The sequence below is a fragment of the Portunus trituberculatus genome, chromosome 6 (assembly GCF_017591435.1).
Source record: "Portunus trituberculatus isolate SZX2019 chromosome 6, ASM1759143v1, whole genome shotgun sequence".
Classification (NCBI taxonomy): Eukaryota; Metazoa; Arthropoda; class Malacostraca; order Decapoda; family Portunidae; genus Portunus; species Portunus trituberculatus.
This window is the reverse complement of record NC_059260.1, coordinates 3,066,389-3,092,540: the sequence shown is the minus strand read 5'-3', so window position 1 is coordinate 3,092,540 and position 26,152 is coordinate 3,066,389. Positions and strand designations below refer to the sequence as shown.

General features: G+C 39.4%; 2 protein-coding genes across 2 annotated transcripts in view; both read left to right on the top strand.

Moving 5' to 3' along the window:
• Window positions 1-116: 116 nt before the first annotated feature.
• Window positions 117-14,504, top strand: LOC123516565 (transcription termination factor 1-like). The gene is made up of 10 exons (XM_045276058.1): window positions 117-142; window positions 230-1,332; window positions 1,818-2,196; window positions 2,662-2,850; window positions 4,528-4,695; window positions 5,524-5,740; window positions 7,044-7,180; window positions 8,506-8,615; window positions 9,944-10,095; window positions 13,124-14,504. The coding sequence occupies exons 2-10, from the start codon at window positions 275-277 to the stop codon at window positions 13,732-13,734; spliced, it is 3,021 nt and encodes a 1,006-aa protein (XP_045131993.1). The 5' UTR covers window positions 117-142; window positions 230-274; the 3' UTR covers window positions 13,735-14,504.
• A 2,954-nt stretch (window positions 14,505-17,458) lies between these two features.
• Window positions 17,459-26,152, top strand: part of LOC123516558 — a 28,697-nt gene continuing 20,003 nt past the window's right edge. Inside the window, exon 1 of the mRNA XM_045276043.1 lies at window positions 17,459-17,610. The gene's annotated coding sequence lies outside the window, so the exon portion shown is untranslated. The remainder of the gene's footprint in view (window positions 17,611-26,152) is intronic.

Below are 26,152 nucleotides of genomic sequence, written 5' to 3'. Positions count from 1 at the left end.
TGAAATGAAGAAAAAGAAGAAAAGAAAGACAAATGAGAAAAAGGAAGAGGAGGAAAACAAGAATGAAGAGGAACAATCACCTGCCAACACTGATATTAAGAAAAAGAAGAAGAAAGGGAGAAAGACAGATGAGGAGGAAGAGGAGAAAAACAATGATGAAGAAGAATCACTTACTAACACTGATATTAAGAAAAAAAAGAAGAAGAAGAAAGAGAGGAAGACAGATGAGGAGGAAAACAAGGGTGAAGAGGAACAATCACTTTCTAACACTGAAATGAAGAAAAAGAAGAAAAAAAAGACAGATGAGGAGGAAGAGAAAGAGAACAAGGAGGAAGAGGAACAATCACCTGCCAACATTGAAATGAAGAAAAAGAAGAAGAAGAGGAAGACAGACGAGGAGAAAGAGGAAAGCAAGGATGAAGAGAAGGAAGCTACACCCACAATGAGAAGGAGAAAAGAGAGTAGTTGTGACAGTGACTGGTGTGCGAGATATGAAGAGAACGCAGAAGTGATTAGGACAAGAGCTCTGAGTAAAGGAGAAAGGACACAAGAGGAAGAGGAAATAATGGCACGTAAAAAGAAGAGGAGGAGAATGGAGAACAAAGGGACCGAAGATAGTGAATGTAGTGAAGCTTATTTCATAGCAAAGAAGAAGAAGAAAAAGAAGAGAAGAGAAGCAGAGGAAGAGGAGGAGACATCACAAGTATCCTCAGAATCTTCCTTCATTTCATCTTCTGGGAATGTGAAGAGGAAGAGAGACAAAAGAAGAGGAGAAGGGCAAGAAAATAGGTCTTCTTCTGAGGACCATACATTTATCATGCCAGAAAATATAGTAAGGAGGAAAAGTGAGAACAGTAATAAGGAAAAGGATCAAAGAAGGAAGGAAAAGAGAGAAGCTGATAAAGAAATGACGAGAGAAAACACAGACTCGCACACATGCCAGGTAATAAACGTAGGAAGACCCGAAATATACGAAAACTTGTTAAGTGGGAAAACAAACAAAAAAAAACACATAGAAATAATACAAGAGAGACTAACTAAAGATGAACGAGGAGGAGTCCTGGCCCACTCAAGGGATTTGGAGTTAGAGAGGGAAAAACTGAAGAGAAAGCTGTGTGGCGGAGTGTCTCGTTTAGCCTACAGTGGATTGCTTGGCTGGCAGACCGACACCTCCGTAGATGACCAAGACTACAGCGATGACATTTACCACCGGCCCAGGGATGTGATGCAGACGATGAGGAGGTGGGAAAGGAGTGCTGCCTCTGCTGAAAATGAAGGTTTTATTATATACAGTGAAGGAGAGGACATTAGTGGCTTTATTTCCTGTTTGAGGTGAGTGTTGAGGTAGTAGGGGGGGATGGTGGTGGTGGTGTTTTTACTTTTTTTTTTTTTTTTTTCAGTTTAGTCTTACTTTTTTATTTTCTTATATACTTTTTTGTGGTTTTGTATTTCTTTTTGTTTTGTTTGGTTTGCTCTTATTATTTTCAACTTTTTTTTTTATTTACCTTTTTTGTGGTTTTTGTATTTTTGTATTTTTTTTTTTTTTTTTTTTTTCATTTTGTTTATTTGTTCCTATTATTTTTAACTTGTGTGTATTTTTCCCAGTTTAACCTTTTTTTTTTTTTTTTTCTTTTCTTTTTTTAGTTTCTAGTCTTCTTTTTTTATTTTATTTTGAGTGCGATTCTTATATTACTCGTCTGTTTTTATTTGTTTGGTTGTGTTCCGTATCCTGTTCATTTTATCATTTGTATTTACTCTAATGAGCAAACTGTGACAACCCGCCTGAAGAAATGCCCTCACACTCTCATCCCTTACAGCTCATCAGGTGAACAGAGGAAGAAAGTACCAGCTAGACACGTCCCGAGTGAGCACCGGTCCTCCCCAGGGTTTGCCCTTGAACAGAGGAACATACCCACCCTGGAGGAGGCCACCTATGAGTTTCCCCGAGGAGAAGGCATACCGGAAGAGGAGATGGAGGAGGTGCATGAGTATGAGGATTTCTGGAAGATAAAGGACAAGGTGATGCAGATGCCACTGTACGCCGAGGAAGCGAAAAAATACATTGATGAGAAGCTGAAGTATGTTGAGGATTACTTTGAAAAGCTGAAGTTTGGCCACCTCACCCCTGCCGATCTGAAGGAGGGAAAGCCAGATAACTTTGATGACCCTTTCTTCCCTACGCCACAGCAGCTTGAGGTGTGTGTGTGTGTGTGTGTGTGTGTGTGTGCTTATCAGGTCTTTCATGTGTCTCTGTTTCAGTTTTTGCTTCATTTGTTATTGTTTTACTTTATGATTTTTCTGTTTGTGTCATTTCAGGCATCACTTATTGCCCACAAAGGTTTGATAGCTTGATCACTCACTACACTTGCTTCACCACTCTTAACCCCTTCAGTACCATGATGTGTTTTCATATTCATTCTGGTTACTTTGGTGATTTTATACAGCTTCAGAAACTCATGTGTGGGACTGACTATTAATTATCAGACCTTCATAGACCCTTCCTAATGTCAATAAAATGTTCTAATCATACACAAATCTCAAGTTAAAAATGTGTCCCAGTGCTGAAGGGGTTAAAACTTGCCTTCCTTCACATCACCATTCATTAACAAAGCTAAGACTCGCACCACCACCACCACTATCTCTTGTTTCCATCCTCGGCAGTTCCTGAATAACCTGAACATCGTAGTGGACTGGCCGCTGAGTGAGCTCCACACGTACCACATTGACTCCTACACCATCCCCTACAAGCCTAAAGCTGAGTGGAAGGCCTTGAATATCTTTGTTGACCACACACGCATCTCTCTTAGGGACGAGAAGATTCTTGCACGGAACTGGTTTGCATTTCAGAAGGTGTGTATTTACCTAGTTGTAGTTTTACAGGGCCTGGGCTTTATGCTCATGTGGCCCCATCTCCATATCTACACTTAGCCAATCTTACTTTAAAACTATGCACACTCGTTGCAGACACTACTACTTCATTCAAATTGTTCCACGTCTCAACACATCTTTGCGGGAAACTATACTTTTTAGTTTCCTGCAAAGATGTGTTGAGACGTGGAACAGTTTGTGTGTGTGTGTGTGTGTGTGTGTGTGTGTGTGTTGCTTTTTTAATCTCCTAAATACCATGACAGATTTCCATATTCATTCTAGTGATTTTATACAGCTTCAGAAACTCATGTGTGGGATTAAAATGTGGAGACTGTGGCCATTATTCTTCTGACTTCCACAGACTCTTCCTAATGTCAATAAAATAGTCTAATGGTATAGAAATCTCAAGATAAAAATGTGTCCCAGTGTTGAAGGGCTGAGGGGTTATTCATACCAGGATGCATTGTCTCCCTGTGTTTTTCTGCTCCAATTATGCCTGGGACTTTTTTTACAGCTTTTATTAATTTCTGGATGGTTTTGTAATTTAACTTCTTTGAATATTTCAGAGTTGTATCTTTCTCTCCTTCCTTTATTTTCTTTCATGTCTTGTCTTGCTGTATTTTAAAGTTTTGTATCTTCTGTACTTTTTTTTTTTTTTGCTGCAATTCTTCCTGGATGGTTTCTTGTAATTTATCTCCTTTATTTTAGAGTTGCATTTTTCTTTCCTCTATTTTCTCACATGTCTTATCTTGCCTTATTTTCTTACATATTTCTATCATCTAGACTTTTTTTTCTTCTCCAGTTGCAGCTTGTAATTTTCTGGATGGGTTCTTGTAATTTACCTTTCTTATCTCAGAGTTGCATCTTTCTCTCCTTCCTTTATTTTCTCTCATTTTCTTACATTTTCTATCTTCCAAACATCCATGCTTCTGTCCCTACTTAGGCAGGGTAGCTTCTCACAACTTCCTCTGTTGATTCATATCTTGACTTTCCCTGCTGAGACTGGTCAACTCACTGCCTGCTTTTGTATTTCCATCTTCCTATTACCAGAACTCATTTAATTCCTTCGGTACCAAGACACTTTTTTTGCAGTGAGTTTGGGTGTGATTATATGATTTTATTTACATTATTAACTGTCGATGAAGGCCACAAGATTAATGGCTGGAGTTTTTTTCTATTTTAATCCCCACATGAGTTTCTGAACCTGTGTAAAATTGCAAAATAGTAACGAGAAAGAATGTGAAAATTCGTCATGGTACTGAAAGGATTAAGAGGGAGGTTTCAAGACATTTATCCCTTTCTTGTTAACTCTCTTGGGGACAGGCATGTAAGTGGACCATTTTGTTTTGATTGATTTTGTTGCCCTTGGCCAGATTTCTGTCAACCCCTTCAGTACCATGACATGCTTTCTTATTCATTCTTCTTACTGTTTGATTTTATACAGCTTCAGAAACTTATGTGGGGATTAAAATAGTGAAGACTCTGTCCGTTAATCTTTTGACCTGGATAGATTCTTCCTAATCATCTAATCTAAAATCATCTAATCATGTACAAAACTCATGGTAAAAATGCTTCTCATTACTGAAGGGGTTAACATTAAAAAAATAAATAAATAAAATAGGACCTCACTAGTACCCCCTCATCTTTCCCCACCTTCAGGAGTACGGCTTCTATGACCTGCGTCCTCTGGTGTCGGTGCGGACTGCCAGGGTGTTGCGGGAGAGTGGCAATGTGATGGTGCAGCCCTTTGAGTACCTGAGCCAGAGGAATAAGGTGCACTTCCTTCTCTACCTCGCCAAGGATCTTCCATATCGCACCCTGATAAATGTAAGTGTGTGGAGCCAGGGGAGGAGGTGGAGAGGCAGAGGGGACTGGTGTAGGACTTTTCATTGTCTTCTCTTGTTCACTTTCTTCTTCTTCCGTCAATTTTTTTTTTTCGATATGTCCTTGTCTTCATCTTTTCTTTCTTTGTCTTCCAATTTTCCATTTTCTTGTACGTCCTCATTTTCATTTTTTATTTCCTTGTCTTTCAATCTTCCGTTTCTGTATCAAATGTATCCTTCATTGTCCTATTCTTTCGTCCTTCTCCTCCTTCCACCACCTTCCTTCTCTTTTCTCCTCATCAAATATCTTCTTCCATCAACCTTCTCTCTTCTCTTTCATCATTCTCTTCCATCATTTCTCCTGATATATCCTCGTATCTTTATATTTTTTTCTTTCTTTATCTTCCATCAATCTTCCCTTTTCTTCTCAAATATCTCCTCCATTACCTTTCTTCTTTCCATCGCTTCCTTCACCCTCGTTCCTTTTTTTTTTTTTTTTCTATCAGCCTTCTTCTGTCCTCTTATGATGTTTTTTTTTTTTTTTTTCCCTCCTTTCACCATCAACCTTCTCTTTCCTCCTTAAATCTCTCTCCTTGACAAGTTTTCCCTTAATTTCCACCACCTGCTTCTGTGTTTCCATTTTCCTACGACTTATCTTTTAAGAGAGAGGTGTCAAGACATTTGTCCCTGGCCATTGGCTAATTCTTTCTATCTTTTTTTGGAGACCAATTCCAGTGGACCTTTTTTTTTCTAATATAGTTGTTGTTGTTTTTTTCTTGTCTGCTCTCCCTCTTAATAAAAAAAAAAGAAAATTCACACTCTTCCTTTACAGATATACAGAAAAGCAAAGAAACTGTTGCCGTTCCTTCGAGGGCGGTATCTGATGAGGAAGATCCACCAAATGAATGGCTTGGTACTGGCAAAGATGAAGTATGTGATGGAGATCTTTGGTGCTGATATGTTGGCTGTTGAGCTCCTCGTTGGCCCTGCACTGAGCTCCTTCTACGCTGCCTCCTTTATGTCCAACTTCCTCCTCAGAAATGTGAAGTGTATGTATGATTTTTTTTGGTTTGCATGTGTGTGTGTGTGTGTGTGTGTGTGTGTGTGTGTGTGTGTGTGTGTGTGTGTAACCCTTCAATACTGGGGCACATTTTTACCTGGAGATTTGTGTACAATTAGACCATTTTATTGACATTATGAAGGGTCTACAGAGGTCAGAAGATTAATCCCCCACATGAGTTTTGGAAGCTGTACAAAGTCACCAAATAGTCACCAGAATGAATGTGGAAATGCGTCATGGTACTCAAGGGGTTAAGTGTGTGTATGGTTTGTTTTTGTGTGTGTCTGTTGGTTTGTGGTGTTTTGGTGTAAGGGGTGAATGGTAAATAGGTGTTGTAAGAGTCCTGGTATGGGTGTGTTTACTGGTGTGCTAGTTAGTTGGTGTGTGTGTGTGGTGTGTTAGTTGTATGTATGGTTTGTATGTGTGTGTGTGTTTGTGGTGTTTTGGTGTGAGGGATAAATTGTAGGTGTTGTGAGTGTGTTCTGGTATGGGTGAGTGTGTTTACTGGTGTGTTGGTTGGTTGGTGGGTGTGTGGTTCGGTGTGGCAGACTCTTGAAGTAGGAAATGTGTTGTAGAGCTAATTTATCATGCTGTGGGTAAGTGTATGTGGTGTTGGTGTGGTGAATATATTTGAACTTAAGGGCAGGAGAAAAGTGTGATGATTTGAACTTAAGGGCAGATAAAAGTGTGATGAATATATTTGAACTTAAGGGCAGGAGAAAAATGTGATGACTATTTTTGAACTTAAGGGCATGAGAAAAGAGTCCCTATATCCTCCTATTATCCTTAAACCCATAAATTTTCCTTTTCTAAATTCCCCAAATGCACAAAAACCTTTATTATTGCATCCGTTTCCTTTGCAAACCCTTTCTTTCCAGTCTTTAACCCCTTCAGTACCATGACGTGTGTTCATATTCATTCTGCTTCTGAAACTCATGTGGAGATTATGATGGTGGAGACTCTGGCCATTAATCTTCTGAGCTCCATAGACACTTCGTAATGTAAATAAAATGATCTAATTATATTCATAATAAAGGATAAAAATGCATCCCAGTACTGAAGGGGTTAAATTCACCTTTTACTTACACATTCCCCTCGTGTGTGTGTGTGTGTGTGTGTATGTGTGTGTGTGAAAGTTTGTTCATTCATCCATATTATTCTTCTAAATCCAAAAATACACAAACATATTTGAATCTATTCCATTTAAGAACCATCTTTTTTTTTTTTTACGTATCCTCCCTCGTGTGTGTGTAAGTTTGTTTAACCCCTACCTCCACACCTATAACCTGCAGTGCGTCTGGGGCCATGGCAGGCGGCAGAGGACAAGCGAATGTTGCAAGGTCTACAAGAAATCATGAAGGTGAAGAATTTTCAGGAAGCATACAAGCTGGTGAAAATCCCATGGGTGAAGCTGTTTCCTTATATCAGGGTGAGTGGCAGGAGAGGAAAGAGAGGAGTGATAGAGCAAGATTGATAGAGTAAAGGCAAGTTCACACATATCAATTTGAGGCTGGAAATGTTAGCTGCTGGAGTTATTGGCTAGATTTTGGTGCCTAGCAGGTGGACAAACTAGCCACAAAACAAGACTGCAAATGATCTTTTCCAGTGGATAGTAGCTTTGTTTACACTGCTATGTTATGGAAGGCTTTAACACGTGTCCAGAGGCAGAGAGGAAGATGTTGAGCTACGAGGGACAAATAGCATGTCTGGGACCCCAAAAAATGAGAGTACAGCAAAAGGAAGCCTACATAGAACTACATTTGATGAGATTGCTGCTACTCTCCAATGGCTTTCCTTACTGCAGACTGCTGTTGATGATTGAAGACTTGTGATGATTTTTTTTTTTTTTTTTTTTTTTTTTACCATGTGGGCTTTTCACGGAAATTTATGGGCTAAAGGGTATACTGTTTACGGTACCTCTTATCTCAAAGCCCACCCACTAGGAAACCGTTGCCCCGAGTGAGGAAGCCCAACCTACACTCAGACCGTGGACAGGATTCGAACCCGTGCGCTTGGAGACCCCTCGAACCTCAAAGCGCGCATGGTTCCACTATACCACGGCGGCACCTTGTTATGATTTCATTTGATCGCACTCTTCTTATAATAAATGTAAGCCAGCCAGTTGATACTTCACAGCCGCTATGTGTGAATGTGTTCCAGCTAGCAGGGCTCTGTCAATATTTCTAGAGGTTAGCATTGCCAGCCACATATTGTCACATGGGAATCCACCTTGACAGAGTGAGTGAAGGAGAGTAGTGAGTAAAAAAGGAACATTTTTCCTTGTGTTGAGATGGGTGAAGGAGGAAGAGGTGGGAGAAGAGGAGAGATGGAGCAAGATTGATGGAGTAAGAGTGAAAGAATGAATGAGAGAGGAGATAGGAAGGGACAGAGTGCATTGAGTGAGGAAGAGAAGATAAAGGGAGAGATGGAGTAAGAAAAGGAGTTTGATTTTGAGAAAGGAAGTGAGTTAAAAAAAAGTTATGAAGTGTGTGAGGAAGAATGGAAGAAGAGTAAGAGAAAGAGGAGGAAAGGAGAGAGAGAGAGAGAGCACAGCAATAGTGGTATTTTCATAATCACTTTACATCCATCTTTCTCTAAAACTCGATACTACTACTACTACTACTACTAATAGTAATAGTAATAACCGCTGTTTATATACAATGCACATACATCATGACACAAACCATTGAAATACAGATTCTTGAGTAAGTGAAGATATTAATCCTGACTCTTTGTGTGTGTGTGTGTGTGTAGACCAGAAGTATCCCATACATGAGGAGGAGGTTGTGTATTCTGGCCGGCAGGAAGAAGGAGAAATACAACGTACACGTGAGGAGGAAAGAAATCATTAAACTGTTCTATCTGTAAGTATTGTGTCAACTTGTCTTACTGTGTGCTTCCCGAGTGTTTCTAGGCTGTCGCATCCCTTCAGCTCCTCTACAGGCCAAAACACTACAAACTTAACCACTTCAGTACTGTGATGTGTATCCATATTCATTTATTTTTTTATTTTTTACTTACTTATTTATTTATTTATTTATAATTTTATATGCAATAGGGAAACTAACCAAGGGCAACAGAAAATATAAAAAAAAGGCCCACTTCAAATGCAAGTTTCCTGAAAAATTTATTGAGAGTTAGCCAGAAGACAAGGACAAATGTCTTGAAATTCTGCTTACTATTTGATGATTTTATACAGCTTCAGAAACTTATTTGGGGATTGAAATAGTGAAGACTGTGGCCATTAATCTTCTCACCTCCATAGACCCTTTCTAATGTCAATAAAATGGTCAAATCGTACATAAATCTCAAGATAAAAAGGTGTCCAAGTACTGAAGAGGGTAACCTGAATGCTACTAATATGCTATGCTGTCTGTCACTACCAGTCAAAACATTCTGCAAACTTAACCCCTTCAGTACTAAGATACATTTTTACCTCAATTTTTTGGGTATGAATAGACAATTGTATGTGCTTTAGGAATGGTCTATGGAGGTCAAAAGATTAATGGCCAGAGTCTTTACTATTTTAATCCCTGAGTTTCTGAAGCTGTATAGAATCACCAAATAGTAAGCAGAATGAAATGGGAATGTGTCATAGTACTGAAGGGATTAAACTGTGTGCTACTATGCTAATGTGTCCTATCTATCCTCTGCTATCCTATCTATTCTATCTGTCCATCGTCAGTGAGGATAGGATAGTCAAACAGTAGACTCTTCCTTTGTGTTTGTTTGTTCCTTTCTTGACGTCTGAGTTTTTCGAGCTTTGTGTTGAGGCCAAGAAGTGTGGAGGTAGTGTAGTTGTTTACTGTAACTTATGTGAACTGTTTAGAGCATGATGTTACTACTTGTGGCCTTTCTGTGGTCATTGCAACACACCACCACTTTCTCTACTCTCTCTGTGACTTACCTTAACCGTTTTCAACACAGCACCACTTTCTCCAGCCTTTTTGTGACATATTTTAACCATTCACAACACAGCACCACTTTCTTCAGCCTCTCTGTGACCTATTTTAACCATTCACAACACAGCACCACATTCTCTACTCTCTCTGTGACTTACCTTAACCATTCTCCTCCATTATTCGTCTCCTTCTGCTGGCATCATTTTTATCTTATCTTATTTTATTTATTTTTTCATGTAGGAGAGAGTGCCATCCAAGGGCAAAAAATAATTAGTAATCTCTTCCCACAGGCTGTACCAGAAGGATGTGCAGAGCTTTCGAGAACTGGACTGGGAGGATCTGGGTAGGCAGGTGGGCTCAAGAAATCCTATCAGGCTGGAGTGGTGCTTCAAAGGTTTGTTCATGGAATACATCCCTTACAAGCAGAGGATTACAATCCCTGGTTGAGTGTTCCTATCAACAAAAAATAAATTAAGTTGATGAGAGGAAGAGAAAAGATTGATTAGTGACAGTAGAGAGAGAGAGAGAGAGAGAGAGAGAGAGAGAGAGAGAGAGAGAGAGAGAGAGAGAGAGAGAGAGAGAGAGAAGGGGGGAGACTCGAGACAGAAAATATGCAAGAGAAGAGATTGATGAGAGAGAGAGAGAGAGATAAGCTGCATCCTATCAACAAAAATAAATTAAGTTGATGAGAGGAAGAGAAAAAGATTGATTAGTGAGAGTGTGTGTGTGAGTGAGTGATACACCCAGGAATATTGAACAGACAGTCACTCTGTATTGTAGGTAAGAAAAGGGACTTATGAAACAAAACATGGCTCAAAGTAAAACAAAATGAATGTGTGTGTGTGTGTGTGTGTGTGTGTGTGTGTGTGTGTGTGTGTGTGTGTGTGTGTGTGTGTGTATTTACCTAGTTGTACTTTTACAGGGCCTGGGCTTTATGCTCGTGTGGCCCCATCTCCATATCTACGCTTATCCAATTTTTCTTTAAAACTATGCACACTCGTTGCTGACACCACTTCTTCACTCAAACTGTTCCAAGTCTCAACACATCTTTGCAGGAAACTAAATTTTTTAACATCTCTGACATCTTCCCTTCCTCAGTTTCTTATTATGCAATCTTGTGCTTTTAATGTCATATTCTTCTCTCAGGATTAGTTTCTCATTATCCACTTGATCCATTCCGTTAATCAATTTATAAATTTGTATCAGATCCCCTCTCTCTCTTCTCTGTTCCAGGGTTGGTAGATCCATTGCTTTTAGTCTCTCCTCATATGTCATCCCTTTAAATTCTGGAACCATTCTTGTAGCCATTTTTTGTAGTCTCTCCAATTTCCTTATGTGTTTCTTTTTATGGGGTCCACACAACTCCTGCATATTCCAATCTAGGTCTTATTTTAGTACTTATCAATTTCTTCATCATTTCTTTGTCCATATAGTGAAATGCTAATCCAATATTCCTTAGCAAATTATATGTCTCTGAAAATTCTATCAATATGGCTTACCGGTTGATTGTTTTCTTCCATTGTCACTCCCAAGTCCTTTTCCTTTTTTTACTTTTTCTAGTTCTACTCCATCTCCCATCTTATAGATTCCCACTGGTCGTCTTTCACTTTTTCCCATTTCCATGACATGGCTTTTGTCCACATTGAATTCCATCTCCCATTTTTTACTCCATTTCCAGATCTTGTTTAAGTCTTCCTGTAGTATTTCACAATCCTCTTTTGTTTAATGACTCTGCACAGTTTCGCATCGTCCGCAAACAGATTTATGTAGCTGTTCACTCCTCTGGCATGTCGTTTATATATACGAGAAAAGTATTGGCGCCAATACTGACCCCTGTGGCACTCCGCTGTCTACTGTTCTCCACTTGGACTTCATCTTTAACTATCGTCCTTATTTCTCTCCCCTCAAGTAATTTTCATCCATCTCAATGTGCTTCCTTTTAAGCCACCCTTCTCCTCTAACTTCCATAGTAATCTTTCATGTGGCACTTTATCAAATGCCTTTTTTAAATCTAAATAAATACAGTCAATCCATCCTCTCTCTCTTGTACTTTATCAACTATTCTAGAGTAGAAACTCAATAAATTTGTTACACATGACCGACCTTTTCTAAAACCAAATTGGCTATTTGATAATAATTTGTTGTCTTCAAGAAACTCAATCCATTGCTTCTTTATTACTTTTTCACACATCTTGCATATTACACTAGTTAGTGATACCGGTCTGTAATTTAAAGGTTCTTCCTTCCTTCCGCTCTTATATATGGGAACCACCTCAGCTCTTTTCCACTCCACTGGTACTGTTCCATTTTCTATTGAGCATTTTATGATGTTGTATATAGGACTTGCTAGTTCTTCCCTACATTCTTTCAGTATTCTGCCTGAGACTTCATCCGGTCCCATTGCCTTTTCCTCATCTAATTCCGTCATCAACTTTTTTATTTCAAGCTTGGTTACTTTAATCTCTTTCATATGGACAGTCTCTCTATTACCCTGTGGTCTTTCAAATTTGGATTCCTTAGTAAAGACCTCATGAAATTTACTATTTAACAGTTCTGCCATACTTTTTGGGTCTTCCACCATTCCATTCTCTCCTTTTAACCTTTCTATTGTTTCTTTTTGTCTTATTTTTCCATTTATGAATCTGTAGAACAATTTTGGTTGTTCCTTACATTTTTCGACAATGTCCTTTTCATAGTTCCTTTCTTCTTCCTTTCTCACCTTAGCATATTCATTTCTTGCTGTTTTGAAGTTTTCCTTATTTTCTGGTTTTGTTCTTCTCCACCTTTTCCATGCTCCATCTCATTTCTCCTTTGCCCTAGCACACCTTGCATTAAACCAATCTTTCTTTCCTTCTTCTTTAGGTCTATATTTCAGGACATATTCCCTGACTCCTGTTTTGTATATTTCCAAAAAAGTTATATTTCTCTTGAACCGTTTCTGAGTTTTCCATCTCCTCCCAGTTTACCTTTTTAAAATAGCTCTTGAGGTTCTCAATATCAGCCTTTCTGTAATTTAATCGGTCTCCTTTGTATGATTCATCTCTATCTTCCTTTCCTTCTTCTATATCCATTTCTAATATTATATGGTCACTCTTTCCCAATGTGTGTGTATGTCTGTGTCTCTCTGAGACTAAGGTCTGTTCAGAAATATTTTGCTCTCACCATGACTATTTTCCAAGGCCACAGAGATGACTAGCAGGGTTTTCAAGAGTGTTTCGCCAGTTAATAATGTAGAAATCTTGTCACTCTGCCTCTAGAAGCATGAAAACTTTCTAAAAAATGCTCTTCTCTCTCACCACGACATAGAGATGACTACCATGGTTTTCAGTTAATATTGTAGAAATCTTGTCACTCTGCCTCTAGAAACGTAAAAACACCGTAAAAAACTTGTGTAAGTTTAGACAAAGCCTTTTTAGGTAGTGGAGGTGTTTGAGGATATGAGTCTAACCCTCACTCTTATCCCTCAACAGAAGGCTTGCAGTACTTCCATGACGTCATCCTCCCTCGCTATAAGTACTTCATTCGTTCTCGAGGGGATGTTGACTCTGATGACAACCAGGACCCTGACCACCCTGACACTGACCCTGAATGCCTTGACCCTGAATCAAGAGAGGGTTCAGTTCATGGCCTTGGTGATCTTGATGATGGTGGTGAAAGAGGTAGTGGTGACACTGACCTTAGGAGCAGAGATGAGGTCATGAGAGAACAGAATAGCCATGGAGAATCAAGTGACCTTAGGAACAGAGATAAGGTCATGATAGAGAAAAATAACTTAAGTAAGACGAAAAGAACTTGCTTTGATGAATTAAAGAGTAGAAATAAGGTCACAGAACAACAAAATGACCTTCAAGACACAAACGACAAAAAGAACCACACAGATGACCTCTCAAGCTCTCGGGCAACCCAGGATGACCTAGCACAAGCTGGTAAGGCCCCTCTGCAGGAACTAGATGAGATAACTTACATTCCACATAAGCGTGACCTTGAGATCTTGAATATTGACCTCTTGGACTCGGACCTGGATAGTGATGGGTGTGAGTTTGAAAAGGTCACATTTGGTCAGGCTTTGGGGAAAATGTAAAGTGTGTGAAGGGAGATAGAAAGTTTTTTTTTTTTTTTTCTACTGTTTTTTTGTTTTGTATTGTAAAAAGGAAAAGTGGTAGTAGTAGTAGTAGTAGTAGTAGTATCATGATCACTGTAGGTAAAATAGTTTCATATTGTAAAAATGAACATAAGTAATAATAGTATCACTATCATCTAACCTTATCAAACAGCAGTGAATATCTTAACCCCTTCACTACTGGGACACATTTTTACCTGAGATTTGTGTATGTTTATACCATTTTTATTGACATTAGGAAGGGTCTATGGAGGTCAGAAGATTAATGGCCACAGTCTTCACCATTGTAATCCCCCACATGAATTTCTAAAGTTGTATGAAATCACCAAATAGTCACCAGAATGAATATGGAAATGTTTCATGGTACTGAAGTGGTTAAAGTGTGATGGAGGTGTACTGAAGTGTCCTCAGAATTGTTTACTTATTCAACCAAATCAAACCTAACTGTACTGAATGTAACCAGAAAGCAGTCAGTGTTACATCTCGTCTGTGGTGCTTAAGCCTTATGGAGATCTCAGTGTGGTATATCACTATCTTGTTACTTAAATGAATAATAGATAAGTTACTATAAGCAGGGCCATTTTATTATTATTATTATTATTATTATTATTATTATTATTATTATTATTATTGTTATTATTGTCTTGAAGCAGCACAGAGTAATTTTAAGAGTTGCTATAAGGACATATGAATTATTGCTACTTTTTCAATAAACTGATGGAGGATTTTTATTAATTTTGTTTATTTTTCTTGTTGCCCTGTGCTAACACCTGACATTTTTCAACTACGCCTCCCTTGTTTGTCTGTCTCTGTCTATTTGTCTGTCTGTCTGTTTTTTGGGGGTCTGTCTGTCTATATCTATCTTTTTTTGTTAGGTTAGGTTTTTGAAATGGCTACCATAGTAAACACACACACACACACACACACACGGAATGGATCAAGTGGATAATGAGAAATTGATTCTGAGAGAAGAAATGACATTAGAAACACAAGATTGCATAGTAAAAAACTGAGGAAGGGAAGATGTCTGAGAGGTGTTAAAAAATAATGTTTCCCGCAAAGATGTGTTGAGACTTGGAACAGTTTGAGTGAGGAAGTGGTGTCAGCAAAGTGTGTGCATAGTTTTAAAGAAAAATTGGATAAATGTAGATATGGAGACGGGGCCACATGAGCGTAAAGCCCAGGCCCTGTAAAACTACAACTAGGTAAATACACACACACACAGACACACACACACACACACCACACCACACCATTAACAAAGCACTCATTATACCTCCATTCAACCAATTAGTTCTTGTCTTTCTCTCTCTTCTTCCTACCAAAAATAGATGACTTCCTCCCACTCCCTGCTCCTCTCTCCTTCTCTCCTTATCCCTCTGCCCTGTCCCTTTCCCCTTTCCCCCACTTCAAACCATTACTACTTCACACCCATTACCCATTACTGCTGCCCTATCACTACCCACTCACAATCTTCCCTCACTGCTCTCACACCCATTACTTCACTATTATTACTATTACTACATTATTATTATTGTTACTCATCTCACCACTACTACACATTCCTCTCCTCTAAAGATGGATTACCTCTTCTTTTCCTCTTCCTCATTCCTCCTTCCTCTCTCCCTCCTCCCATGCTCATTCCTCCTTATCCCTTCTTGTTTCTCTCTTCTCTCTACTTCTTTTCCCATTTTTCTTTTCTTCTTCCTTCCCCTTTTCTCCTTCCTTTTCTCCCTTCCCTCTTTCTCCTTCCTCCTTCTCCTTTCTTCATTCTTTCTTTCCCCTTTCACATTTCTTCATTCCCCCCTTCCTCATTCCTCATTCTTACTTCCTCTTCTCCCTTCCCTATTCCTCTTCTGTCTTTCCTCCTCCTTCATTTCACCCTTCTTTCTTCTCCCTCCTTACTTTATCCTCCCTTACATATTTGTTCTTCCTCCTTCCCCTTTTCTTCTTCCTCGTTCCTCATCTCCCTTCCCCATTCCTCTTCTGCCTTCCCTGTTCCTCTCCCCCGTTCCTCCTCCATCCTGCATTGAAGTGGATTACAAGTGTTGCTGAAACGAATTTACCTGTCGGGCCACTGAGTTATGAGGCTGTTGTGTTGCCCATTAAAGACACTAGTTGCTGGTGGCTGGACGTGTGTGTGTGTGTGTGTAATGTCTTCCCAGCCCAGAAAGGTGATTGTTTCTTTCTCTTTTTGTTTTGTCATGTTTTGGCCAAGAATAGCAGCAACTAAGAAAAAATAGAGGCCCACTGAGGCGCCAGTTCCCAAATAGTCAGAAAAAGGTGTGGTACTGATGTCAATTCTGTTCGTTTTTTTTTTTTTTTTTTTTTTTTTTTATCAGTGAGTCATGAAAACAACATTTCAAAACATCATTAACTTACGTGTAGGCCATTTAAGAGGGAGGTTTCGAGACTACCCCTTTCTTTGACCAACACTCCGACATGCGAGGAGGCTGGTGTGGTATAAGTGGACCTTTTGTATCGTTTATGTTGCCCTTGGTCAGTTTTCCCTTCTTACCTAAAAATAAAGGCTTAATGACATCTTAACTCCCTTATTTTCCTCTTACCGCTTAATCAACCACTAGAGTCGGTTCAATAATCACAAGGCAAGGGTGTCCTCATAATGGCAATGACAGTTTCATCTCTCCAGTACCAGGACGAGTTTTCATATTCACTGGATACTCTCGCGATTTTAAACAGCTTCAGAAACTTATGTTGGGATTAGAATAGTAAAGACTCAGGCCATATTATTCTTTTGACCTCAATAGATTCTTCCTTATGCAAATGAAATCGTCTAATCACATCCAAAAGTCAGGTAAAAATGCGTCGCAGTTGAAGTGGTTAAGTGGAGGTTGATGGGGATTTCCGAGTGCTTTCATTACTTTCTTCGTTTAGAATTCAATGAGGAGGAGTTAGCGGTCAGCCCTTTCACTGAGACGTGTGGGGCCGCTAGAGTGCAGTGAGGGCCGCGAAAGTGTTGGGGGGGCGAGGGTTTCCTACATAATGGTCACAGTGCGAGGGTAGGTACTGGCTAGGCATCTACTCCGGGCCAGCGCTTGCCCTATGTCAAGTCCAATTCTTTCGTCAGTAGGTGCCGCCCTTTGTAATTACTCACTAATAGATATTATGGATGATTTGAGCGGGTAATGGAGGGCTGGTAAAATACATTGCTATCGTTGTGTGTGTGTGTGTGTTGCTCTCCGTTTCCTTTGTGAGTGTCGTCTCTTTCCTGAGCCTCTTCTGTGTCACTGTTAGTTTCGGAGCTATAGTCGGTCGTCATCACAAGTGAGCGCATGTACTCACAAAAACTAATACGTTCTGAGTTGTATTGCACCACGGCACCATCGCCTCGCAAGACAGCCACGGCGACCCACAAACACGGACGTTCGTGGCAGCTGGGCAACAGTTCACACCACTAAGAACAATGCATGGAGTCTTTACAAGCATTCTCAAGAAATAATGGATAAAAAGAACTGAATTTGCTTTTTCTAGCCAGTAAAATGTTTGGTGTTGGGTTTGGGTGTAGAACAAAGAGATGTAGCGGTGTGGTTGGTAAAGAAAATTGTGTCAGATATCTAGGGGAGAGTCAGAGCTCCATTCTCTCCCCGACAGAGTGCAGACACCTTCCAGGACCACGCGTACTCCAGAACGCGGCGCGGCGGACGCAAGAATGAGTATTGAGGAGCATCTGCGGCGGCGGTGGCAGCTGGCAACGCGCTCATGGTTTATATAACGAGCGGCGCCGCGCGGGAGGCAGACTGCTCCATTCCCTGCCTGGACGCGGCTGGACGAGGCTCTCAACTCCCTGACGCCCCTGCTACAGCACCCTTACATAAGGTACGTGTGCAGGCAGCGGACTGATACCCTAACCTTCAGGTCTGTATTCTGAAACGCTTTGCTCTTCCTCTACGATTCTTTCAAGGCCACACAGATGGTTAGCCAGGCTCTCAAAAGACTATTTCCTCTTGGTAATGTAGAAATCGTGCTAATTTGTCACGAAAACCGCAAAAACACTCTTGAAAATCAATATAACCTACTAAGAAGTCTTTCAAGGCGACAAAGATGATGACTGGGTTTTCAAAGACTGTTTCTCCTTTTAGTAATGCTGAAACCTCGTTAATCTGGCACCGGAATCGTATAAAGACTCTTAAAAACTGGTATAACATACTAATACAAGATCTATATAAGGGAAACACTGCTCTCTATGCGACATAGATGACTTGCCGGGTTCTCAAAGACTGTTTTTCCTTTGTCACACAGAAATCTTGTTAATCTGTCACGAGAACCGCAAAAAAAAAAAAAAAAAAAAAACATTAGAAGCCGTGTATTCTCAATAATATCAAATCTTTGGAAAATACATAGTAGAGATGCAACGTAGAAGTGTTTCGGAATACGCATCTTTGCTTCTACAGCTCACAAATCGCGGAGCAGTGAAGCTTCAACAGGTGGCAAAGCTTCGATGAGTTGAACCTCTCTCAGTAACCGTTAACCCCTTCAATAGTGAGACGCATTTGCACCTTGATTTTTTTGGTATGCTTAGACGGTTCATTTTATTTGTATTAGGAAGGGTCCATGTAGGTCAAAGAATTAATGGTCAGAGGCTTTGCTATTTTAATCTCAACATAAGTTTCTAAAGCTGTATAGAATTACCAAAGAGTAACCAGAATGAATAGCAAAACGCGTCCAGGTACTGAAGAGATTAAACTTCCCCACTCCTTTCAGATTTCCAGGCTTTGTAAGTTTGTTGTAGCTCGGTGATTGGTTCCAGTGTTCCCTTTGGAGTTTTCAGCAAGGAATGGATAGTTTTTTTTTTCTTTTTAAGTCTCCGAAGTAGTTTATTATGAAATACTAACGCGCTTTTTTTTTTTTTAAAGTCTCCGAAGTAGTTTGTTATGAAATACTAACGCGCTCTACTTCCGCTACCTTCCAAAGGCTTTGTGTAACTGAAGTGGCACAAGTTTTCAAGGGTGTTACTACGGTTTAAGTGACAGATTAGCAAGATTTCTACCTCATTAACCAGAAAGAAAAAAAACAGTCTTGAAAATCCAGCTGATTTTGTACGCCATATTCAGAATCGCTTCCCTCTCTCGATGCGACCACTTTCAAAGACTACAGAGACCATTAGCCGATTTCTAAAGAGTATTTGTCTCGTTAGTAATGCAGAAAAAATATTAACATGTCACTAGAATTACAGAAACATCCTTAAAAGCCCGTGTCACGTCAACTAGAGCCCTTTGAAGATAGATTACAGAGACGATTAGCCGAGTTCTAGAGTATTTGTCCTGTTGATGCAGAAAACTTGTTAGCATGTCTCTAGAATTACAGAAACATCCTTAAAAACCCGTGTCCCTTCAACTAGAGACCTTTGAAGATAGTGAAGGTGCAGCGCGGAACTGTTTGAGAATATGGGCTAATATTTGAAGCCTTTGAAAACAGTCTTAGCGAGAGTTAAGCTTTTATGAATACGAGTCTTATAGTTACGCGGGATTTTAAGCGTCTTTTTACCATTCTAGTGACAGATCAGTGACGTTTCTACATTATAAACAGGAGAAACAGTCTTGGGAAACCAGCTGGTGATGAGAGAGAGAGAGAGAGAGAGAGAGAGAGAGAGAGAGAGAGAGATGTGAGCGTGTCGGTTAGTCTCACCTTTTATAACACGCTTGACATTTTTGCTCATCATTCATCTTGTCACAGCCCAGCGATCTGCTTTACTGAGAGAGAGAGAGAGAGAGAGAGAGAGAGATTTTGAAACGCTTCTTCGCCTCACCACCACTACATTGAAAAGATTCTGTGTTGTTGAAGTTACACAGGGTTAAGTTTAAAGGGCGTTCTTATCCTTCTAGTGTCAGGATAACAAGATTTCCACATGGTTGATAGGAGAAATACTCTTGAAAACCCTGCTAGTCATTTATGAGAGGTTTGAGAGAGAACAGCAATGCAAAATATAGCTCAGAGAGAGAGAGAGAGAGAGAGAGAGAGAGAGAGAGAGAGAGAGAGAGAGATGTGATAGTTTTAATTCTCAAGGTTTGGAGAAGTAAAGAAGACGAAGATTATAACTTAAGAAAAAGAAACAAGGGTTGAGATTTTGAAACGTTTTGTGCTCTCGTTAGGATTACTTTCCCAAGGCCACAGAGGTGATTGGTCAGGTTCTCAGGGCTGTGCTACCAATGATCGACGCTGAATCTGCGAAACTATCTCTTGAAACCCCAAAACAATCCAGAAAACTTGTATTACTTCTGTTGAACCTGGTAGGCGATCGCTGGAAATTTGAAAATTCTTGATAATCCCAGTAATGTTCAGTATAGTCTGTTAACCCTTCGCTGGAGACACGAACAAAAACTTGAAGGCTTCTATAATTTTCAGGAGGATCTGTTAAACCTTCACTGGAATCATAAAACCTCTTGAAAACTCCAATAATTTCCAGTGGAGTCTATTGAACCTTCACTGGAATCATAAAACCTCTTGAAAACCCAATAGCATCCAAGAGAGTCTGTTAAACCTTCACTGGAACCCATAAAACCTCTTGAAAACCCCAATAGCATCCAGAAAAATCTGTTAAACCTTCACTGGAATCTCAAAACCTCTTGAAAACCCCTCCAATAATTTCCAGGAGAGTATGTTTAACCTTTGCTGGAAACACGAAAATTCTTGAAAACTACAATAATTTTCAGCAGCGACTGTTAACCCTACACTGGAAACATGAAAAGACCCTCATAAAAACCCCCAACAGTTTCCAATAGCACTTGCTGACACATCCCTGGGGTCACGAAAGGACTTCAAAATCTGAATAACTTCCACTAGAACCTATTAAACTGTTACTGAAATCATGAAAACACCCTTCACCAGAATCACATTAACCCGTTCAGTACTGGGACGTATTTTTATAATGAATTCTTGGTGTTATTAAATGATTTTATTGACATCAGGAAGGTTCTATGAAGGTCAGAAGATTAATGGCCCACAGTCTTCACTATTTCAATCCCCACATGAGTCTCTGAAGCTGTATACAATCAAACAGTAAGCAGAATGAATATGGAAACGCGTCATGGTACTGAAAGGGTTAATACCAATGGAGAAAGACGCAGGAACATTTTGAGATTACGGCTCTTGGCATGCGGTGGAGGAACAAAGACTGAAGCAACTAATAAAGAAGAAAATAGAAGACAGAAATATAGGAAGACAACGATGAAAGAGAGGAAAAAGTTGTGAAGAGAACAAAAACAACTGGAGATTTGTACAGACATTGCAACAACTTCTGGGGTTTTTGACTTGTTAACGCAGAAATAAGAGAAGGGCGAAGATCAAGATTAAGAGAAGAAAGAGGTTGTAGTTGTAATGGTAATAGAAGAAGAAAAATAATGAGAACTTGATGATGATGATGATAATGAGAGAGAAGAGAGAAGTTTGCAGAAAAATGATAACAAGAAGGAAGATGAGAAATAAGAATAAGAAGAGATAATTATGAGAGAGAAAAAATGTGAAAAAGAAAAGGAACATAATAGCAGTAAGAAAAGATTAACTAGAATGAAAAGAACAAGAATGAAAGCTAAACGAAGAATTAGAGAAAAGTTTGTAGTAAAATAACAGAAACGAAGGTCAGAAATAAGAATAAGAAGAAAAAAGAGATGATTACAATGAGAGAGAAAAGATTAAAAGGGAAAGGAAAATGATAACAGTAAAAAAAAAAAAGAACTAGAATGAGAAGACCAAGAACAAAAAAAAAAAAAAAACGAAGATGAGTAATAAGAATAAGAAAAAAGAAGAAGAGATAATTACAACGAAAGAGAAAAGATGAAAAAGAAAAGGAAAAATGATAATAATAGATGAACTAGAATGAGAAGAAGAACAAGAAGTAAAGTTTAACGAAAAAATAAGAAGGACGAGAGAAAAAATCACACACACACACACACACACACACACACACACACACCGCTTCACTCTCCACCTTTCCTCGTGTAGAGATAAATTACCTTCCCTCTGCGGCCGCTTACTACAAACTTCTCCCTAAACTTACGCTTTTTACACATAATGGAATATTGACCTCGCTTGTTTGGGGGAACGTAGCTTACTTGTGGTACATATTTTCCAGGCTTTTTCTATTATTATTGTTATTTTAGGCTTTAGATTCAAATTAGTATTGTACTGTTTGGTTTTCATTATTATTATTTTTTTTTTTATTATCATTATTATTTTTATTGTTACTATTATTGTTATTATTATTATTTACGTACGGTGGTATATATTTTCCAAGTTTCTTTTTTTATTGTTATTTTAGTCTTTATATTTAAATTGATATTCTACATTATTATTATTATTATTTACGTCTTGTGGTATATATTTTCCACGTTTTTTTTTTTATTATTCTTATTTTAGTCTTTATATTCAAATTGATATTGTACTGTTTGGTTACTTTCATTACTATTATTATCATCATTATTCACGTACGGTTCTCAGGTATACAAGTACGACAGCGAAGTTTGTGTATATCTCTTTGGTACGGTTTTTACATGCCCGCGTACGAGAGTGAAGTCTGTGTATCGTACAGTTCCATATTTTTTCATACGATAGTTACGTACCAAAGTTTCAAGACGGAGGAGAAAAAAGTAAAAGAAAAAAGAATTGTTAAATAAAGAGAATAGACAATAAACACTAACAAAAATATATAAAAAAGTTAAGATTGCAAATGGAAGTCAGTTTAAAATTTCAGAGAGAGAGAGAGAGAGAGAGAGAGAGAGATAGAACTCTCTCTCTCTCTCTCTCTCTCTCCATCAAACTAAGCCATGCTATACAAAATAAACCTCCCAAAAACACAGAAAATGAGAGAGAGAGAGAGAGAGAGAGAGAGAGAGAGAGAGAGTAAATATCGATGCAAGTTAGCTAAAAGAAAAAAAAAGTGGAAATTTTGTGAAAGTTGGCTAACGATACAGTTCTCTCTCTCTCTCTCTCTCTCTCTCTCTCTCTCTCTCTCTCTCTCTCTCTCTCTCTCTCTCTAACCCCGCTGAAAGAAACAGTAATGAAATAAAGAATTCAAATTGAGTTAATCACTTTACTGACGAAAAAGAAAAAAATATAGGAAAGTATTTTGGTTGAAATTGTTTTCTTTTTATTTTCTTGATTTTCCTTTCTTTTCTTTTTTTTTTTTTTCTTTCTTTCTTTCTTTCTTCTTTCTTTCTTTCTTGTTTATGTAAGGAAAGGTAAATAAAAGAGGTCAAAAGAAAATAATTGATATAAAAACAAATTCCACGTTAAATAGAGAGAGAGAGAGAGAGAGAGAGAGAGAGAGAGAGAGAGAGAGTGTTCACTTCTTCCATTCGTGTTTGGAATTAATTATTGTCTTCCTCCTCCTCCTCCTCCTCCTCCTCCTCCTCCTCCTCCTTACTGTACTCGCTAATGTAATACCCATTAGTTGTGGTTTTAGAGAGAGAGAGAGAGAGAGAGAGAGAGAGAACGCCTGTGCAAGATTAAATTCGAAGTGGTATGTCTCTCTCTCTCTCTCTCTCTCTCTCTCTCTCTCTCTCTCTCTCTCTCTCGTCGCTAAAATTCTGGTATTTTTCAATTTCGTACCCCTATCTTTTTCCCTCTCCATTCTCTCTCTCTCTCTCTCTCTCTCTCTCTCTCTCTCTCTCTCTCTCTCTCTCTCTCTCTCTCTCTCTCTCTCTCTCTCTCTCTGAAGCTAGATTCGCATCTTATATCAGATTAGCCTCAAATAGATCTCTTTTTCTGTCTGTCTGTCTGTCTGTCTGTCTGTCTGTCTGTCTGTCTGTCTGTCTGTCTGTCTCTCATTTATTTCCATTTTTTCCTTTTATCAAATGCATTTTTTATTGATATTTGCTTTATTGCATTTATTTATTTATTTACTTATTTAGTCTCTCTCTCTCTCTCTCTCTCTCTCTCTCTCTCTCTCTCTCTCTCTCTCTCTCTCTCTCTCTCTCTCTCTCTCTCTCTCTCTCTCTCTCTCTTAGTTTTTTTTTCATTTTTGCTTCATTTTTCATTTTTTTATTCATTTTTTTCATTCATGTCACTTATTCTCGTTTTCTTCTTCTTCTTTCCCTTTTATTTTCTTTTTTATTATTTTTTTCCTCCCTTCAGTTTTCATTAGGGACTCCTCCTCCTCTTCCTCTTCCGCTTTCTCCTCCTTTCTCCTCCTCCTTTTCTCACACCACTTCCTCCTTCTCCTCCTCCTTTTCCTCTTCTTCTTCTTCTTCTTCTTCTTTCTTCTTTTTCTATTTCTTCTTCTTCTTCTTCTTCTTCTTCTTCTTCTTCTTCTTCTTCTTCTTCTTCTTCTTCTTCTTCTTCTTCTTCTTCTTCTTCTTCTTCTTCTTCTTCTTCTTCTTCTTCTTCTTCTTCTTCTTCTTCTTCTTCTTCTTCTTCTTCTTCCTCCTCCTCCTCTTCGTGTTCCTTTTCCTCTTTTTCCTCTAAGTTCTATATACGACTCCTTTCTTTCTATCTTCTTTGTTTTCCTCCTCCTCCTCCTCCTCCTCCTCCTCCTCCTCCTCCTCCTCCTCCTCCTCCTCCTCCTCCTCGTCCTCCTCCTTCTCCTTCTCCTCTTCATTTATCTTTTAGTTACTGTTAGTCAATATACCACCACCACCACCACCACCACCACCATCACCATCACCACCACCACCACCTCCACCACCACCACCACCACCTCCTTCATTAAAAGTTTAGGAGCGGTCAGTAAGCTTCTCTCCCTCCTACCAGTGGGTCAGCCTTTCCCTGCCCATGAGACTGTAGACACAATAAGTGGACTCAAATGTTTGAATGACTATGTGTGTGTGTGTGTGTGTGTGTGTGTGTGTGTGTGTGTGTGTGTGTGTGTGTGTGTGTGTGTGTGTGTGTTCTTTTGCCCTTTTTTTTATTGTTTTTTTATTTTTGTATTTGATTCTTTTGTTATGTGATATTATTTTTCGTTTTACTACTACTACTACTATTACTATTGCTACTACTGCTACCACTACTACTACTACTACTACTACTGCTGCTACTACTGACACATTTGTAATCATTTATTTACCTTCTTTATGATTTTGCGCGCGATTGGTAGAAGGTTGCTCTCTCTCTCTCTCTCTCTCTCTCTCTCTCTCTCTCTCTCTCTCTCTCTCTCTCTCTCTCTGCCAGGTTGCATATGAAATAACCTCAAATGTGCAATAATTCAGAGGCGTCCTGTGTGTGTGTGTGTGTGTGTGTGTGTGTGTGTGTGTGTGTGTGTGTGTGTGTGTGTGTCTGGCCTTCCGTGCTGGTGGTGAGTTTTGATGCTTTTTATAAACTGCATTGTTGATGAGACTACGAGAGGTGGTGGTGGTGATGGTGGTGGTGGTGGTGGTGGTGTTGGTGGTTGTGGTGGTGGTGGTGGTAGTGAAAGCAATGAAAATGTTGTTGGAAGAATATGGTACATGAGAGAGAGAGAGAGAGAGAGAGAGAGAGAGAGAGAGAGAGAGAGAGAGAGAGAGAGAGAGAGAGAGAGAGAGAGACAAACATACAGACAGACAAACAGACAAAGAGAGATAGATGGAGATATATTCCTACACACACACACACACACACACACACACACACACACACACACACACACACACACACACACACACACACACACACAGGCAAGCATACATACTACATACAAGCATACATACATATATAAGACGAGAAGGACACACACACACACACACACACACACACACACACACACACACACACACACACACACACACCACCGTGTAGTGTAGTGGTTAGCACGCTCGACTCACAATCGAGAGACCCGGGTTCGAGTCCTGGCGTGGCGAGGCAAATGGCGCGGCTCTTAATGTGTGGGGTGTGTTCACCTAGCAGTAAATAGGTACGGGATGTAACTGGAGGGGTTGTGGCCTCGCTTTCCCGGTGTGTGGAGTGTGTTGTGGTCTCAGTCCTACCTGAAGATCGGTCTATGAGCTCTGAGCTCGCTCCGTAATGGGGAAGACTGGCTGGGTGACGAGCAGACGACCGAGGTGAATTACACACACACGTCTTATCAATCCCGCCTGACACTCTCCGTTTAGCATTGAAGCGATCAGCCCCACGCAGACGGAGGCAGTGAAGGGTCGGTGGGTGGGGAGAGGGAGGGGGGGATGGTAAGGGGCAGCCGCTCCCCATCATAACTCTGGATATATCTTGCAGAAGGGAAATAGACGCCATTCGAGGAGTTTGAGAGGTTGTGTGTGTGTGTGTGTGTGTGTGTGTGTGTGTGTGTGTGTGCGTAGTTGGAAATGTATATGTGTTTGTTTTTATTCTTATTGATGTTGATGTTTTTATTTTTATTGTTTTGTTATGTATTTTACTACTACTACTACTACTACTACTAATAATAATAATAATAATAATAATAATAACAATAACAATA